Source organism: Chanodichthys erythropterus, chromosome 6, assembly GCF_024489055.1.
Source record: "Chanodichthys erythropterus isolate Z2021 chromosome 6, ASM2448905v1, whole genome shotgun sequence".
In the NCBI taxonomy this organism is placed as follows: Eukaryota; Metazoa; Chordata; class Actinopteri; order Cypriniformes; family Xenocyprididae; genus Chanodichthys; species Chanodichthys erythropterus.
The window spans coordinates 21,323,049-21,341,926 of record NC_090226.1 but is presented as its reverse complement, the minus strand read 5'-3'; the positions used below and the strand labels follow the sequence as shown (position 1 = coordinate 21,341,926).

General features: G+C 37.4%; 1 protein-coding gene across 1 annotated transcript; it reads left to right on the top strand.

Annotated features, from left to right (window-relative positions):
• The first annotated feature begins 10,270 nt into the window (after positions 1–10,270).
• On the top strand, positions 10,271–17,238 carry chrna4b (cholinergic receptor, nicotinic, alpha 4b). The gene is made up of 6 exons (XM_067387377.1): positions 10,271–10,364; positions 11,282–11,433; positions 11,633–11,677; positions 11,816–11,925; positions 13,933–15,313; positions 17,113–17,238. The coding sequence occupies exons 1-6, from the start codon at positions 10,307–10,309 to the stop codon at positions 17,236–17,238; spliced, it is 1,872 nt and encodes a 623-aa protein (XP_067243478.1). The 5' UTR covers positions 10,271–10,306.
• The last annotated feature ends 1,640 nt before the right edge of the window (positions 17,239–18,878 follow it).

The window sequence follows — 18,878 nt, the reverse complement described above, 5'->3', positions numbered from 1 at the left end:
GGCATCTCATCTGTCGTACTCATCTTCCATGCACTAGTAGTCCCTGGGGGGTATATCCAAGCTCGAGTTGAAGCTGCTTCCTCGAACCCCTCCACAGTGGACAGCAAGCCAAATACGCTTAACCTTATTAGCTTAAATGTGCCCTTGATTCAAAAATTGAATTTACCTCGGCATAGTTAAATAACAAGAGTTCAGTACATGGAAATGACATACAGTGAGTCTCAAACTCCATTGTTTCCTCCTTCTTATATAAATCTCATTTGTTTAAAAGACCTCTAAAGAACAGGCGAATCTCAACATAACACCGACTGTTATGTAACAGTCAGGCTCATTAATATGTACGCCCCCAATATTTGCATATGCCAGCCCATGTTCCCAACATTATGAAAGGTATTACATGTCTGGATCTGCACAGCTAGGTAAGCAAGCAAGAACAGTAGTGAAAAATGGCAGATGGAGCAATAATAACTGACATGATCCATGATAACATGATATTTTTAGTGATATTTGTAAATTGTCTTTCTAAATGTTTCGTTAGCATGTTGCTAATGTACTGTTAAATGTGGTTAAAGTTACCATCGTTTCTTACTGTATTTGCGGAGACAAGAGCCGTCGCTATTTTCATTTTTAAACACTTGCAGTCTGTATAATTCATAAACACAACTTCATTCTTTATAAATCTCTCCAACAGTGTAGCATTAGCCGTTAGCCACGGAGCACCATCAAACTCATTCAGAATCAAATGTAAACATTCAAATAAACACTGTACTTATGCGATTAGACATGCTACATGACGATCACTTTGTAAAGATCCATTTTGAGGGTTATATTAGCTGTTTGAACTTTTTTTATGTTGTTTAAGGCAAGTGCAAGCTCTTGGGGCGTGGAGCACCACATTTAAAGGGGCCGTGTACTCTGAATCGGCTCATTTATAATGATGCCCCAAAATAGGCAGTTAAAAAAAATGAATTAAAAAAAATCTATGGGGTATTTTGAGCTGAAACTTCACAGACACATTCAGAGGACACCTTAGACTTATATTACATCTTTTAAAAAAAAAAGTTCCAGGGGTCCTTTAAAGATTTTATGAGGAAACGAACTTGTGAAAGTTAAAATTACCTGTTAAGACCACAACTGTGGGCATATCACTAAATTGCTGGTGCATCGTCTGATTTATTTGTTAACCAATAATCTGACTGGATGTAAAACTTCTTGCTTCAAATGCAATCAATAACAATAAACTGTTTTCACGAATATGAACATGATTTGCAAACGTATTGATTTTATAGCCTACAAACGTTCCATAAACATGGTGAATATTAAGTGACTTAGATTTTAGACACAATTTTAAACGCAAGTTTGTGCCCTGTTTCGGCAATGAAAATAGTTCCAACCAAGCCACAGCTTCTAAAGAAACGCACAGTGGCGTTTCGTTACTGAATGAATCAGCTGCTTCGAATGAATCAGTTAAATGATTCCGGGACTCACACATTAAGTGATTTGCCGCCAACTAGATTCATATTTAAAGGATTAGTTCACTTTCAAATGAAAATTACCACAGGCCTTATACTGATCCTCAAGCCATCCAGGTGTATATGTCTTTCTTCTTTCTGATTAACACAATCAGAGATATATTAATAAATATCCTGACGCATCCGAGCTTTGAACAGGATCAACAAGTATGAGCTGAAGAAAGTGCATCGATCCACCTTAAACATACTCCGCACAGCTCTGGGGGGGTTAATAAAGGCATTCCATAATGGCATCGCATCAGTTAAGCTTTTCCTGTAATTTGAATAGGGAAGGTGTAGGACATAGCTTTCTTCGTAAGTAGAATACGGAAGGCGTTCTGGCAGAAGCTAGATATTTTAATTCATAACTTGTTAAATATGGATATTTTTTTACACAAATGCTTCGCTTCGTTTCAGAAGGCCTTTATCAACCCCCTGGAGCCGTGTGAAGTATGTTTATGATGGATGGAGGCATTTACTTCAGTTCATACTGGTTGATCTCACTCACTGCCATTATAAAGCTTGGATGCATCACGTTAATTATTAATATATCCCTGATTGTGTTTATTAGAAAGAAGAAAGTCATATACCCCTAGGATGGCTTGAGGGTGAGTAAAGCTTGGGGTAATTTTCATTTGAAAGTGAACTAATCCCTTTAACACACTCTAGTCTTGGTCTTGACTTCGTTTTGGTTTAGGTGGTCTTGACTACAACATTACAGTTTCCATTCACCACAAAGAAGTTTACCCAACCATGATGACTTCCACTTCTGAGAACCCCCAATCACAGAAATGTGAAAAGTGTGCATGGTATACAGTGGGACTATGTGTTTTTTGACCAGTGAATGAATAAAATATAATGGTTTTCCTCATTTGTTTTTATTCTGTATGGTGACACCACAAAGCACATATTTCACCTTTAAAGAAAGCTTATTATAGATGGAGTGGGAGTTTGATTAAATGTAACCTTCAGTGTTAAGTCCCTGTCTGTTGGTTCTCATCTGTGGTGTTTGATCCAGAGCTGTTTGTCTTGACTCTGCGGTGATTTGTTCATTTGTGGTGACATCATCCTACTCACTGTGAAAATTTGCTTTTGGTAGCAGCAACTTGGAAAAAGTCCAATCTCTCCAGAGAACTAAAACAATTATCAGTTTATCAAAAGTGACCATCTGAATGAGGATCCTAAATCCCATAATTTTGTTTGTCTGCACAGTCAGAACAGACAATGCTTTTAATGACGTTTTTCAAGGTCTGGAAAACATCCAAACCCTATAGTCTGATTACTAGCAGCAGCTGCAGAAAGAGACTCCTCATTGGATATTTCGGTCTGCAGCTAAAGTTTCAAGCTAAAGGTCTTAAATCATGTATTGCTCCAATTATCACGGATGTATTTTCATAAAAGTCCCACTGGAACCCTAACCAACAACCTCATCAGTATTGCAGCAGGTGGCCATAATCTCATCACATGAGCAGGAGAAAGGAAAAAAAGGTGCACATAATACAGTCTTGAATGCATTATATACTTATCAGAGTGTAAATGAAATATCTACTGAACCTTAAAGACTCCGCATGCAGTGCCTTTATTCAGAAGTTATATGAAATAACAGCACAGAAAAACAGATCAAACGATAAATCCTAAATAATGCAATTCTAATGAAATTCATTAAAGCGTCAAATGTATTGTATTAGAATAACAGCTAAATACAATTATTCATTAATATATCGAGTGTTTCAGATTGTATCCTAGTGGGCAGACAATTTCTAGAAAGAAGCTCTTTCATTATTTAAAACAAAAGTCCTTGTAGCAGCGTTTGATTGGCAGCTCTGTTATCATATAGATTTACAGATATCTGCGCCACTGTCTTTGTGTGCGGTTAAACTACAGGGAGAGCTGTCTTTAAAAATCAATTTGTTTGGTGTTAATCCCCATGTGGCAAGAGAAAAGATGAAAAATAAAGGAGAGAGATGGTGTTTCACAAGCGTAAAAACTCATTTGCATCTTAGCGGGAACAGAGGGAATGTTTCAACATAAAATCAATTTGGACTAGAAGGATTTGTGTAGTAGAAATAACCTTTCACACTAAAGTATTTCAGGTCTTAGTGGAGTGTATTATTCCTTTAAAGCACTACAGCTTGAATTCTAAGAAATGTGCTCTTTGCTTTCATGTTGGTTTCGAACGGTTTGAGAAAAAAAAAAACTAAATTGCACCATTTTCAAGATGTTATGTGGTGTAACCAAGTAAAAAGTGTTGACATTCCTTATATCTTGAATAGCAGGGACAAGGAGAGCTGAGGATCTTTTAGCAAGCAGTCTTTATTCAACTAACAAACAAACACAAACATAATCCAAACAAGTCGATGGCAATAATCAAAACATGACATAGGAAACATAGAAGATGCAACAGCTTCACATTAAACTGTAAAGATGACTGGAAAAACACGGACTGAAACACAGGGGTATAACACTGGATGTGTCCGAAATCACCCCCTACACTGTAAAAAGTAATACTCAATAAAATTTTGGCAACAAACTTCAAGCAATATTATTAATTAAATTCAACACATAAGAATTGAGTTAGAATTAATCAAATTAATTCCTTAAAAGGCAACCGTTTAAAAGTTAAGTAAAATTTAAACTAAAATATCCAATACAAATAACAGACGAACTCTTATTTTTTATTGCCAGCATTAAAGACAACTGATGATAAGAAGCAGATTCACTGAAGGAAAGAGAATTACAAGACCTCAGCATTAGATGAAATCAAGTGAAAAGACATTAAATCTCTCATCACTAACAAGACTTTATTTTTGTCATTTGTCCACAGTCCTTTTTGAGAATTAACAGGTTTAGTTGTTGTTTTATTGAAAATATTTGGTTACCATTGTGGTGATCAGTGTTTCCTTTAGTTGGGCAGTTTGACTTTGCTTTTTGTTGCAGTTTATGGATTTTGTAACAGTGTATACCGATAAATAGGGCACTATTTAGGGAACAGCCATTTTTAGTAGTGTCCAAAACCATAGTTGATGCTATCGAGTGCACTCATTCAATCCTACAATGGACCGCAATAATGACTGTACTACCAAAGTGTGCTCAACGACTAGAGAATGTAATGCACTTCAAGAGTCATGTGCCAAATGAATTCCTGTGTCTGACCAGAAGATGGCGCCTGCAGCTGAATCATCCATCCATCCATTTTCCAAACCGCTGGTTCAATGTTTCATAACATTAAGGCTGAACCTCTGTAGTCACGTTGACTATTTTAACAATGTCTTTACCTTTCTGGACCTCAAAAGGTGGCATGACATTGCTGCCTATGTTTGCTTCAGAAATCCTCAGATTTCATCAAAAAAATCTTAATTTGTGTTCCAAAGATGAATGAAGATCTTACGGGTTTGGAACGACATGAGGGTGAGTACTTAAAGGGATAGTTCACCCAAAAATGAAAATTTGATGTTTATCTGCTTACCCCCAGCGCATCCAATATGTTGGTGACTTTGTTTCTTCAGTAGAACACAAATTATGATTTTTAACTCCAACTGTTGCCGTCTGTCAGTCAAATAATGCTAGTGGATGGGAACTTCTACTATAAGAGTCAATAAAACTTGCATAGACAAGTCCAAATTAAACCCTGCGGTTCGTGACGACACATTGATGTCCTAAGACACGAAACGATCGGTTTGTGCGATAAACCGAACAGTATTTATATCATTTTTTAACTCTAATACACCACTATGTCCAACTGCACGCAGCACTCATTAGTAATGTCTGATCGCGCTCTGACAGCGGCAGTGATGTCTCGCTCTCATTGAAGTATATGCGCAAGACATCACTACCGCTGTCAGAGCGCGATCAGACCAAACGAATCGAGTGATGAATGCAGTTGGACATAGTGGTTAATTTGGACTAGTTTTATTTACTCTTATAGTAGAAGTTCCCATCCACTAGCATTATTTGACTGACATTTGTGTTCTACTGAAGAAACAAAGTCATCTACATCTTGGATGCGCTGGGGGTAAGCAGATAAACACCAAATTTTCATTTTTGGGTGAACTATCCCTTTAATGACAAAAATTTCATTTTTAGGTAAACTAACCCTTTAAGTGAACTATATTAGTGGTCTAATGTAGGGAATAGTGAATGAGGGTATAGGGGATGATTTCGGACGCAGCCACTGAGTAACAAGAGGCTAACAATGAACAGGTGAAGGTGATTAGTTGTCATGGTGATAACAAAGGGTAGCTAGGTAAACTAGGCAGCAATAGAAACCAAAGCCACTGGAAGGCAAGCCTGCAACCTTTTGCCAAAAAAGCATAACGACTAATGCTAACTGGCAGTATGGGCGGTATGCAGGGAGGAGTTTTGAACTGCGACACGATAGTCTGAGAGGTGCTTCACGCGATTAAGTTAGCGTTACGCTTTCACCAATAGTAAGAGATACAAACCCTCTTATCTCCCTATAATAATACGGTCTCTGATAGAAACAAGGGAAACAGGAACTAAATACACAGGAAATGAACACAGGCACAGCAAGACAAAGGTATATCAAAATAAAAGTCCATGAACATTGAACACAGCGGAATCGTAAAAGAATAAATGTGAGTGTATCTTTATTGTATTGATTATTTTCCAGAAAGATTAAGTCAAACTACATAAGGTTTACTTTTCAAGAAGAAGAGCTTTTTTCTTTATTATTATATCAGGACAGCTGTATCACGCTGATATTTTTGAATGTACCTAAAAAATATCAAAATGAATTCTGACAAATTAAATAGATTGTCATCATAGAACAAGAATATTTAAATCATTATATGTATAAAATGTATTTTGGTATAAATGATGAAGGATAATTCACACAAAAATGAAAATATATGACTTTCTTTCTTCTGAAAAACATAAGATAGTTTGAAGAATGTTCCTGAAGAAACAAAGTCATACAGGGTTTGGAGTGACTCGGGTTAGTAAATGACAGAATTTGAACAATCACTTTAACAAAATGGAAAAAAAAAAAAAAACAGTGTCATGTCACTGAGCCACATGTTCATGCATACATGCATCACAATCTTAGCATTGACAGACAGTATGTAGCGCTGCTGAGGTCAGAGGTCATATATGGGCTCATAGATGTGCTGCTTATATGTAATTCTGATTCCAAGACAGAATTAACCGTGAAGAATTGTGAAGGGCTGATATGCGAGCAGGCATTGTGACTGGATACTAGCACCTAGCACAGTATTGATCCACAATTAGTTGTAGTTCAGTAAGTTCAAGGTGAACATCACATTCAGGAATCTGCTTGCTTTATGAGTGTTGCTGTACATTCAGACATGAATTCATCACATGAATAGCTTTATGTGATGCAATTCAGTATATTAAACTCATATTTCTGTCTATTAAAGAACCGTTGAATTGCTCTCTCTTATGTAATCCTGATTAAAGTTATATCCGCCTATTGATCAGAGCTGACATAATATTACATGTGATTACATTAGATAAGCATCCAGGGTGTGGAAATTTCGCATTCAGTGTGATGATATTGATCCTGAGTGTCTGAGTTTAAGCATATATGAGTGTGTGAACAAGAGGAAGAGAGAGCGACAGATGAAGGGAGAGAGAGAGAGGATATCTCAGTCAGGTCTTTTCTCTCAGCACCTTAATGAAAGTCTGGATATTGCGATTCAAGGTTGAATTCATTCGCGTGGAGGACAACGTTCTCTGTGGGCATTTGCAAATGGCATCTGATGAAACAAATTATGAATGTTGATGACCACAGCCACATTCACAGCCAGAAAATAGCTCTTTGCAGCTGGTTTGTGTCCAACAATTAGTGTTTGTAGGTAAACAAATAGGATACATGGTCTTGCTATAGGTAAAGCAATAAGTTAGCTATAAGCTGTGAGGGGGAAAACATTACATATTTAGCATTTCACATCACCAAGATGTTTTGGTGAAAATGTATTGTAAGCTCTTCATGCATGTCCAGTTCATATCTGTATTATTCATAAGGACATTGCGGGTCATCCATGGCTGATTTATTGCCTCTCCAGACAGATGGTTAATCAGTTTCTTGGATAGGCTCTTGGTGGATTGCAGGTGTGTGCTGGATTGGAAACAGCATGGATAAATATTTTATTTACACTCTTTTAAAATGCTAATCTTTGCCTGATAGCAGCCCGAAGACATGCATGTCTTTGTGTACGGTATTAATGATAAATGTTTGGCATGCTTTGTGTTTTTCTCAAAGCCATAGTTTATCTGAAAATTGTCATGATTTACTCAGAAACATTGGATAAGGAGGGTGAGTGAAAAATATGTTACAAATTATTGTGTCAATAATTACTCACCCTCATGTCGTTCCACACCCGTAAGACCTTCGTTCATCTTCAGAACACAAATTAAGATATTTTTGATAAAATTCAATGGCTCGGTGAGGCTCGCATTGACAGCAAGTTAATTTACACATTTTTATTCGGCCAGAAAGCTACTAAACACATATTTAAAACAGTTCATGTGACTACAGTGGTTCAACCTTAATGTTATGAAATGACGAGAATACTTTTTGCATCAAAAAAAATTAATAACAACTTTATTCAACAATATCTAGTGATGGGCGATTTCAAAACACTGCTTCATTAAGCTTTGAAGCTTTACGAATCTTTTGTTTTGAATCAGTGGTTCAGAGCGCGTATCAAACTGCCAAAGTCACACGAACCATTGAAATTTTGAAACACTTATGATGTAACGAAGCCTGGTTTACTGAAATCATGTGACTTTCACGCTCTGAACCACTGATTCAAAACAAAACATTCGTAAAGCTTCGAAGCTTCATGAAGCAGTGTTTTGAAATCACCCATCACTAGATATTTTTGAATAAAGTCGTTATTTTGTTTTTTTGCCGCACAAAGGCCCGGTTTCAAGACAGGGCTTAGCCTAAGCCAGGATTATGCCTTAGTTTAATTAGGACATTTAAGTAACTTTTATAAACGTACACTTGAAAAACACATCAGTGGTGTGCATCTTGACATAAAACAATGGCACTGACGTATTTTAAGATAAGTTGCTTTCAGTTTAATGCTTGTTTGAGCTGTTTTAACTGAAAGCAACTTGTACTGACATTGAAAAAGTACACTTGAAAAGCTTAAGCCTTATCTCTGAAACTGGGGGAAAAGGTATTCTCGTCGCTTCTTAATATTAAGGTTGAATCACTGTAGTCACATGAACTGTTTTAAATGCATCTTTAGTAGCTTTCTGGGCATTTGAAAGTGTTAATTAACTTGCTGGCAACTGAGCCATCGGATTTTATCAAAAATATCTTAATTTGTGTTTTGAAGATGAACGAAGGTCTTACGGGTGTGGAACAACACGAGGGTGAGTAATTAATGACAGAATTTTCATTTTTTGGTTGAACTAACCCTTTAAGTCTAATGACAGCTAGAGAGGTATTCTGAAGGACTCACTTTTAAAAGATGTTTGGACACTGAATGACTTTTGTGGCTGTTTTTTTCAGTCTTTTTTTCAGTTTGCAGAGAGACGATCTACCAGTCTTTTTTTAAATATAATTTTTATCTCATTTTATTAGACAACTGGACATAGTTTTCATTCTCTGTGTCGTCATTCTTGCAGATCACCAAAGTGGGATATCATCTTTAACTATCCATTTCAGTCTGTATAACAAATAAATAAATGTTAACCACAAAGTCTAACAGCACAGGCTATCGCAGAACCTGATTTCACCAAGTGCAACATGTTCCAGCATCTTTGATTAAGTTTATGCCAAGTGTAGGCTTAAAACCAGTGTTTGGTGCTTCAACATCAGTGTTATTCACCTATCATTTCCCTCTGATTTTAGGGATAAATTATGGATAGGGTTAGGTTTAGAGGGAAGGGATATGGTTAGGATTAAATTTTCGGACATGATTCTTTCCCAGGATCGACAAAATCAGTTAACCCAGGAATGCGTCCAGCTTTGCAAAATCAGGACGTGCCATCCTATCAGGGACGAACGCTGAGACGGAGTGTCTCTCTTGTAATTAATAAGCAGAAAGCATCCTGAGTTTGGCTGCCGCTACTCATCTGCACTTTTAGATCACTTCCAGACATTTTTCAGTCTGTTTATGTCTCCTTGCCTTTGACTTTCCATCCTCTCTCACCTGCTTGCTGTTTTGATCCTGGATTTTTGCTATCTTAAACTTCTTTAAAGGGCAAACATTAAAAAAATGCATAGAAAATGCCATTAAAAACCGATCATGCTCACGTAAATAGATCGGACACTTTAAATAAGGCATTTGGCCACGTCATTTAAATGGTTTTGTCTTCAATCAATATCTTTCTGTCCTCACTCTCTCTCTCTGTGACATTCTCGTGTATAAGGCGCAGCCTCCAGCGCATAACATCTACTCAGCGTAATAGGCAGAGATTGGAAGGTGGAGGGGCCGGAGAGGAGAGATACTGAGAGTGAAACAGCAAAACACACATACAGAGAGAGAGAGAGAGAGAGAGAGAGAGAGTAGGAAGCAGTGAAAGTGGGAGGGAAAAGAGTCTAATGACAGCTAGAGAGGTATTCTGAGGGACTCCTCACTTTTACAAGAGATTTGGACACTGAATGACTTTTTGTGGCTGTTTTCATGCACTTTTTGAGTCTTTTTTTCCAGTTTGAGAAGAGCTGATCTACCAGTCTTTTTGTTTTTTTTTGAATTTTTATCTAATTTTATTAGGCAAGTGAACATAGTTTTCAGTTTCTGTGTTGAAATTCTTGCAGATCACCAGAGTGGGATATCATCTGACATCAAGTGGACAAAATGAGAGCAGCGTGGAGTGTCTTCTTGCTTCTGTCTGTCTGTTTGCAGCTGGCATTTGGTAAAGTCTGACCTTCGGTTTAACTTTATTTGTAACTCGCTGCAGTTACACAATACCCAATTTTCTGTTTATGTTTTCATGCAACGTGAATGAGGGGGTGTGAGCTCAGGGGTGTTTTGTCACAACATAACGTTTAATGGGTGCTTATATATAATAGTTATTATTATTTATTAAAATAATGAAATTATAATTATTAATAATAATAAAAATAATAGTATAAATAATGGTAACACTTTACAATAAGGTTTGTTAACATGAACTAACAATTAACAGTACTAAATCGTTTTTTATCTTAATGTTAATTTCAGCATTTACTAATGCATAATTAAAATCAAAATTTGTCTGTTTAATATTATTTAATGTACTTGAGCTAACATGAACAGTTTAATAAATACAAAGATTAATTAATACTGTAACAAATGTATTGCTCATTGTTACATATGCATTAACTAACATTAACAAATGGAGCCTTATTGTAAAGTGTTACCCAAATAACTGTAGGTTCTCAGTTTAAAAGGAAAGCTGGTCCCACTTTATATTAAGTATCTTTTCTTACTACGTACTGACATTTAAATTAATAATTTGATACATTGCACTTATTGTGTACATACATGTTTTGACATTGTATATTTAAAAAAATGCATGCATGTAATTAATTTCTGTAAATACATCTATATTTACACTGTTACATATTAGCCCACCCTTAAACCTATCCATACCGGTCCTAACCTGCCAATACAACATCAACACAATATGCACATTGTGCATATTTTTTATGCAAGTACATAGTAGTTAAAGACAAATAATACAAGTGTGACCGTAAATCATGTTTCATATAATTAGTTTAACACTCTGTGATTGTCTCCGCAGTTGAAACTTACAAAAAAGACTTTGCTTGTTTTTTATCCTCTCGGCAGTGTTTTCCACCAGTCCGGCTCGTGCCCATGCGGAAGAAAGACTCCTCCAGTCTTTGTTCAGCAACTACAACAAGCTCTCTCGTCCTGTAGCAAACATCTCAGATGTGGTTCTGGTCCACTTTGGCCTGTCCATTGCTCAGCTCATTGATGTGGTGAGTCTCAGATGCACTCCAGTGAAGCAACATCTTGATTTTACAAAAATGTATAGACATCTGTCAATCAACTGTAATGCTTGAGGCAGTGAACAATGTTGTAAGCTGTTTTAAAAATGTGCAAACATATGCTCAATGCAATGCTTCTCTTATTACTCTCTTTCACATGGATATCCCACTTTGCTTCATAATAAACCAGGATGAGAAGAATCAGATGATGACCACAAATGTCTGGGTGAAGCAGGTAGGTTTTCATAAAAAACAGCCCATAATTGGGCATTAATGAGATTTTTAATTGGAACTGGGCTCTTGTTGCTTCACTCTCCACCCCTGTCATACCTGCTGGTTGTGAGCGGTGATGAGCGCACATGTTTCCCTGCAGGAGTGGAACGACTACAAGCTGCGCTGGAACCCAGAGGAGTATGAGAATGTCACCTCCATCAGGATCCCCTCCGAGATCATCTGGAGACCGGATATTGTGCTCTATAACAAGTGTGTGAGGCTTTTAACAATCCGGAATTCAGCCAAATCCATTTATAAAAATCTATATCTTTAAACACTGTTAACCTCCCACTGTTCCAGTATTGTAATGTGTTCGCACTATTCTGTTTGATGGCAAGCTGCACTCTGGGTAACTGCTCAGTTAGCTCTTTCCCTCAGATCTTTAATCCTATTTTAATCTTAATTCTGTATGTCTTCTAGTTATCACTAAATGAACGGAAGATTTGGGAATTAAGCTGTCGTCCATTATGAGGGTTCATATGAGTATTGATTTGTGCTGTCCAAGAAGAGACCAGGTTGAAGTCAGTGAAATTACAGCCCATTTAGTTCAAGGAGCATTATGTATTGTCTTTGCAGTAAGATAAACATTAGGTCTAAAAGAGAGTCTATCTTAGTAATATATTACAATTATTGATCATAGATTGAGTATAATCAATTGCCACAAAATGATTACTTATTACTCAGCTTAATCCATTTTTGCTTTTGTTCAGACAAAATTGAAAATTCTGTCATTGTTTGCTTACCTTTGTGTCATTTAATCCATATAATTCAATCGAGTCAGGATTGAACGTCATCAGCATATAATGAAGCAGTCCAATTCGCAAGCAATTTGACTCCTACAACTCGAATTCCGGAGATTTTGGGACGTTTTTTAAATTTGAATAAAATGAAAACTAAAAGACTTTCAAATCACATGAGCCAATATTTTATTCACAATATAACATAGATAACACAACAAATGTTTAAATTGAGAAATTTTACAGTGTTATGCACAAAATGAGCTCATTTCAAATTTGATGCCTGCTACAGGTCTCAAAACAGTTGGGACGGGGGCATGTTTACCATGGTGTAGCATCTCCTCTACTTTTCAAAACAGTGTGAAGACGTCTGGGACAAAATCATGCTGTTGTAATAGCTGCAGTATGTGGTTTTGTATTGTCCTACTGAAATATACAAGGCCTTCCCTGAAATAGACGTAGTCTGGAGGAAAGCATATGTTGCTCTAAAACCTTTATATACCTTTCAGCATTAATTGTGCCTTCCAAAACATGCAAGCTGCCCATACCGTATGCACTTATGCACCCCAAACCATCAGAGATGCTGGCTTTTGAACTGAACGCTGATTACATGCTGGAAGGTCTCGTGATTTCCAACAAGAATTTCAACTTTGGACTTGTCTGACCATAGAACAGTTTTCCACTTTGAAACAGTCCATTTTAAATGAGCCTTGGCCCACAGGTCACGACGGCGCTTCTGGACCATGTTCACATATGGCTTCCTTTTTGCATGATAGAGCTTTAGTTGGCATCTGCAGATGGCACGGCGGATTGTGTTTACCGACAGTGGTTTCTGGAAGTATTCCTGGGCCCATTTAGTTATGTCATTGACACAATCGTGCCGATTGAGATTTTGTCAAGTAAGACATGTTCCTGGATTAACAAATTTTGTTGATCCTGGAACAGCATTCCTGTCCGAAAAATTAGTCCTAATACTATCCATACCCTCTAACCTAACCCTACCCATAACTAACCCTACCACATAACCCTAGGTGTAAACCTAAACTTGACATAAACTGTAAAATTGTCCCTCAACTATGATTGGTTGATTTGAATATTGTTCCAGGATTAATGAAGATGCTGATCCAGTCATTTTTCAGGGACAAACAACTCCTCACATTAGGATATTTTTTGTCCTTTTTGAAGCTTGCAGTTCAACCAACATTTTTGGTTGAACTGTTATGAAATGCATTTTAAGTGAATACTGCAGCCTATATAAAAACTGTAAACTCTCTACAATTCTTTTTATTCAAGATATTGCTCTCTCAAGAATGAGGGTTTTAAGAGTGGAGAGGTTCTCTAAACCCAATCGCTTCAAAGAGGGGTTATTGATGGTTTGGCACACTGTGATGTACGCTGACACCACTTAAGCTGTCATTCACGTTGCTTCACAGATATTTCATTGCAGGCCCAGTCTGACAGATTTGTATTTGATTTGCAGTGCAGACGGAGACTTTGCAGTGACACACTTGACTAAAGCCCAGGTGTTTTACAACGGCAGGATAAAATGGAAACCTCCGGCCATTTATAAAAGCTCCTGCAGCATCGATGTCACCTTCTTTCCCTTCGACCAGCAAAACTGCAAAATGAAATTTGGCTCTTGGACGTACGATCGGGCCAAGATTGATCTGATCAGCATGGCCAGTGATGTAGACCAGATGGACTACTGGGAAAGCGGGGAATGGGTCATAATAAACGCCGTTGGCACTTACAATATCAAGAAGTACGAGTGCTGTACGGAAATCTACCCAGACATCACCTACTCCTTCATCATCAGACGTCTTCCTCTGTTCTACACCATCAATCTAATCATCCCCTGCCTGCTTATATCCTGCCTGACGGTGCTGGTCTTCTACCTTCCCTCAGAGTGTGCAGAGAAAATCACACTGTGTATTTCCGTCCTGCTCTCTCTGACAGTTTTCCTCCTGCTAATCACGGAAATTATCCCCTCAACCTCGCTGGTCATCCCGCTTATTGGCGAGTACCTCCTCTTCACCATGATCTTCGTCACTCTATCCATCATCATTACAGTGTTTGTGCTCAACGTACACCACCGTTCGTCCCGTACGCACAGCATGCCACACTGGGTCCGCCAGTTTTTTCTTCACCTGGTGCCCCGTTACCTGTTCATGAAGCGCCCACCTGCCTCAGGTAAGAGGAACTGTGGGAAACTGATTGAGATGATGCACAAGCCAATGGAGGCACCGTCCATGTTTCTACGGAACAGCATTCTGGATATCTCTCCACAAAGTCCACTCCACCATTTGGACGTTAGTTCAGTTGCCCAGTTGGATCAAATTCAGCAGGACTCTTCCCCCAAACCCATTTTTTTCTGCAGTTCTCCCAGCAGCCAGTATTCCATCCTGCACGAAGAAACCTCACAAACGCCGGTCATCAGTTACACGTGTGCATACACGAACAGCATTTTTGCCTCCAGCACATCTTCATTTCCAGATACCATCCTTGGTACCCTGCTGCACACTATCCCGCAGGATGGAGCCGAATGTACAGACTGTGATACCCAAGGCCACAATGCTGAAAGTGTCTTCATGGAAGCCAAAGAGAGTATTCTGGGAGCAGGGAGTTGTCAACACTGTCTTACATCTGAGGGGACGAGCCTGCAGAAGCTTGATCACGATGAAGCAGGCAGGTGTACTAGACATAACAAGCCCAACGCACAGATCTTCAGTTCTGTCAGTGACGGCACTGCTGATCTCAATGCAGTGGAGCCGGTGAGCAATCTGTCACAGTCTCTGCTCAAAGCCTTAGAAGGAGTTCAGTACATCGCTGACCATCTCAGAGCAGAAGATTCAGACTTTTCAGTAAGTTTTACAATTTAAGGGAGTGAAAGACATTTACTCACCCTCATGTCATTACAAACTCAACTGACTTTTTTTTCATTGGTGGAACACAAAAAGAGATGTTTTGATAAATGTTTACACTGCTCTTTTCCATAATAAAAGCAAACAGTGACTATAAGGGCACAAAAATTACATCAAAAGTAGTTCTTATGACGGAAGATTGTTTGACAATTGAAGTCTTTATATGTCGAAAATGTTATAAATAAAACATTTTTACATTTATCACTGAAAGTAACTTACTAGTTAGTAATAAGTCAGATTTTGATTCAGTAACCGATTGATTCAATTCAGGGAAGGATTGGTCAATTCACACTGGTAACTAAAAGATTAGTTCACTTCTGAAAGAAAGTTTACTCAGCCCCATGTCATCCAAGATGTTCAAGTGTTTCTTTCTTCAGTCGAAAAGAAATTAAGGGTTTTGACTTAAAACGTTCCAGGATTTTTCTCTGTATAGTGGACTTCAGTGGGTTGAAGGTCCAAATTGCAGTTTCAGTGCCACTTCAAATCACTCTGCATGATCCCAGACAAGGAATAAGGGTCTTATATAGCAAAACAATTGGTCATTTTCTAAAAAAAAAAAAAATGAAAAAAAAAAACGTTTAACCACAAATCCTTGTCTTGCACTGCTCTGTGATGTGCCACGCATTACGTAATCATGTTACAAATTATAACGTAGGTGAAAGTACAGATTTAGAGTCTACAAAGCGAACGTGCACAGATTAAGCCAAAAAAAAAAAAAAAGGTAAAACAATGATATCAGACGATTTTGAAGTACTTCCGCCTACGTCTACACCTTTCTGGCGCATCACAGAGCAGTGCAAGACAAGCATTTGTGGTTAAAAAGTATATACTTTTTTCTTTTTTTTTTTTTCTTTTTTAGAAAATGACCAATTGTTTCGCTAGATAAGACACTTATTCCTCAGCTGGGATTGTGTAGAAACTGCAGTGAAACTGAAAAATCCTGGAATGATTTCCTCAAAAACCTTGATTTTTTTTTTCTACTGAAGAAAGAAAGACAAACATCCTGGATGACATGGGGGTGAGTAAATTTTCATTCTGAAGTGAACTAATTCTTTAACCACTCATTTAGAAAAAGAAAAAAAAAAAGATTAATTAATTTGCACTGTATTTTTATAATTATAACCAGCTCATAAGAATTTGTTCTTGAATTGGAGTGCTGATCGTATTGTATGTTTGCTTGCCATTATTTTGCGGTATGCAGTCTATTAAACACAGACTACAAACCCACATTCATATCTCAGGTAAAATATGCTTTCTTTAGTGAACATTGCTTTGAATTCCTCAGTTTGTGTTTCATGAAAGAAATAAAGTAATGCATGGGTTTGGAATGACATGAGGTTACATGTAGGTAACATTTTTGTTTTTGCTTGAAGTATTCCGGCAAAATACAATAGACCTACAGATGAAAGTACAAAATAAAAGCAAAAAACTCAAAAGAGCTCTAAAGGTAAACAGAATACAACTAAAAAGAATATCCAGGATTTAAAAAAATGTTTACTTGCAATAAGAACTTTGGATTCCTCTTTAGCAAGAGATTCTCAAGTTCTTCCAAGGCACTTTGAACTGGCCTTTGATGGTATTATTTTTTTTATCACTGTTCTTGCTATACTACAAATACCAAAAAACACTGGTCTCACAGGAAAGTAGTCATCCAAAAAATCAATTCTGAGAGGGAAAGACATGAGTGGAAAATATATCATGATATCTGAAACGAATGAATCTCTTTTTTTCCCCAACAGGTGAGGGAAGACTGGAAATACGTTGCCATGGTGATTGATAGAATATTCCTCTGGATGTTTGTGCTGGTGTGCATTCTGGGGACGGTTGGACTGTTCCTCCCACCATGGCTGGCTGGAATGATCTAGAACATCGTGCGGAGTCTTTGATTGGCTCTGAGTGGGTGGGGAATGGCCTTGTCAATCACACTTGACTTCAGTGACCTCATTAAACATCCGCTGTCATGGAAATTAAGTGATGTTTAATGTCAGTGCTTCTCGGTGCAACAGGAAGTTAGTAGTGGGATTCTGTGCATTTGAAGGACTGTTTTGGGTTAAATGGAAGTTAATGAAAAATGAAATTAAATAAAATGAAACTACTGTGATCGTTTACTCACCCTCGTTTCTTTTGAAATCTATCATTTTCTTTCATCTGTGGAATAAGGAAAATGTTTGATGACGGCACTGGTCGCTCTTTTCCATCCAAATATAAGCTTTCAGACTTACAAAAGTGTCCACTCAATCATACATAAGACTCGTGGGCTATATTCCAAGTCTTCTGAGGTGTATATGTATTTAAACCCAGAACATTCCTTTAAAGAAAGCTGCAGTGCCAAGTGCAAATTTAATGAATACTAAACCCACTGATATAAAAACACAGACGTCAACATAAAGAATAAATCTTAATGGTTTACACTGGAACAGATTTAAATTATTTACATGAATAATTTCCCCTGTTCTAAGTATTGCATCACAGCACATGGATTTCAGTATATGAGAATGACTTCTTTCAGCTGTGAAAGGTAACAGGTGACAGCAGATATGAAATGGTGTGTTCAAGTCTGTCCTGAATGTGATATGAATTCATAATGATCATTTCTCAAGGTTTGCTTGCATTTCAGTTATTCACCTTTACAAACTCTGAAATATCTCAAACTGAAGATGCCAAAAGAATCAGGTCAATTTTACATTTGTGAAATTGCACCGACGCTATATGTCCATATTTTGGAAACAGTTTGTAACAAATACTTAAAAAGTATAATGTTGTAAGGTTATTTTCAATCAGTTAAATGCTACAGGGGCTATTTATAGCAGGAAAAATTTCAATATTTGAAAATTATAATTACTAAACATGACGATTTAGTAACTGAATGTTAAGATGTCGATTGAAAAGACATATGGACGAGTGATGAAACACCTTCAAACGAAAAGAAATAAGTCCAGTTATTGCAAAAAGAAAACCACATGAGATATGTGTTTTAAATCTGCCTTTCAAGTAGTGATGGATTTAATATGTTGCAATTAAATGCTGAAATTTCCCAATGAAAGGTTTAGTAAGACATGTTCTGTTACCTTCCGAAAGTAAATACCGAAATACCTGACAGGGAAAATCTGCTATAATAGCCTTCTCTTCTCTCAACTGGTGAATGAGCTGACCTACAAGAGAAGAGGTCACAGGTTGAGTTAAATCAGTGGCTCAGGGCAGATGGAAAGCTCAGGCTGTCAGACTGAACCAATGCTGTCGTCCACTTCAAGAGCATCACCTCACCAATCATGCACCCAATGCACTGATATTGGATTTCAGCATCCACACATAATGAAACCTGTCAAAAAGTTTGAAACATGTACTATATGTTATTCCTTTAAATATTTGATTGTTTCAATAACATATTCATCATCAGTTCCCTTTCGATTCAGTTTAATTCACCTATATATATAACTTTTAACAATACATACTATTCCAAAGAAAAGTTGAATGAAACCAAAACCTTGCAATGAACCAGTAATCA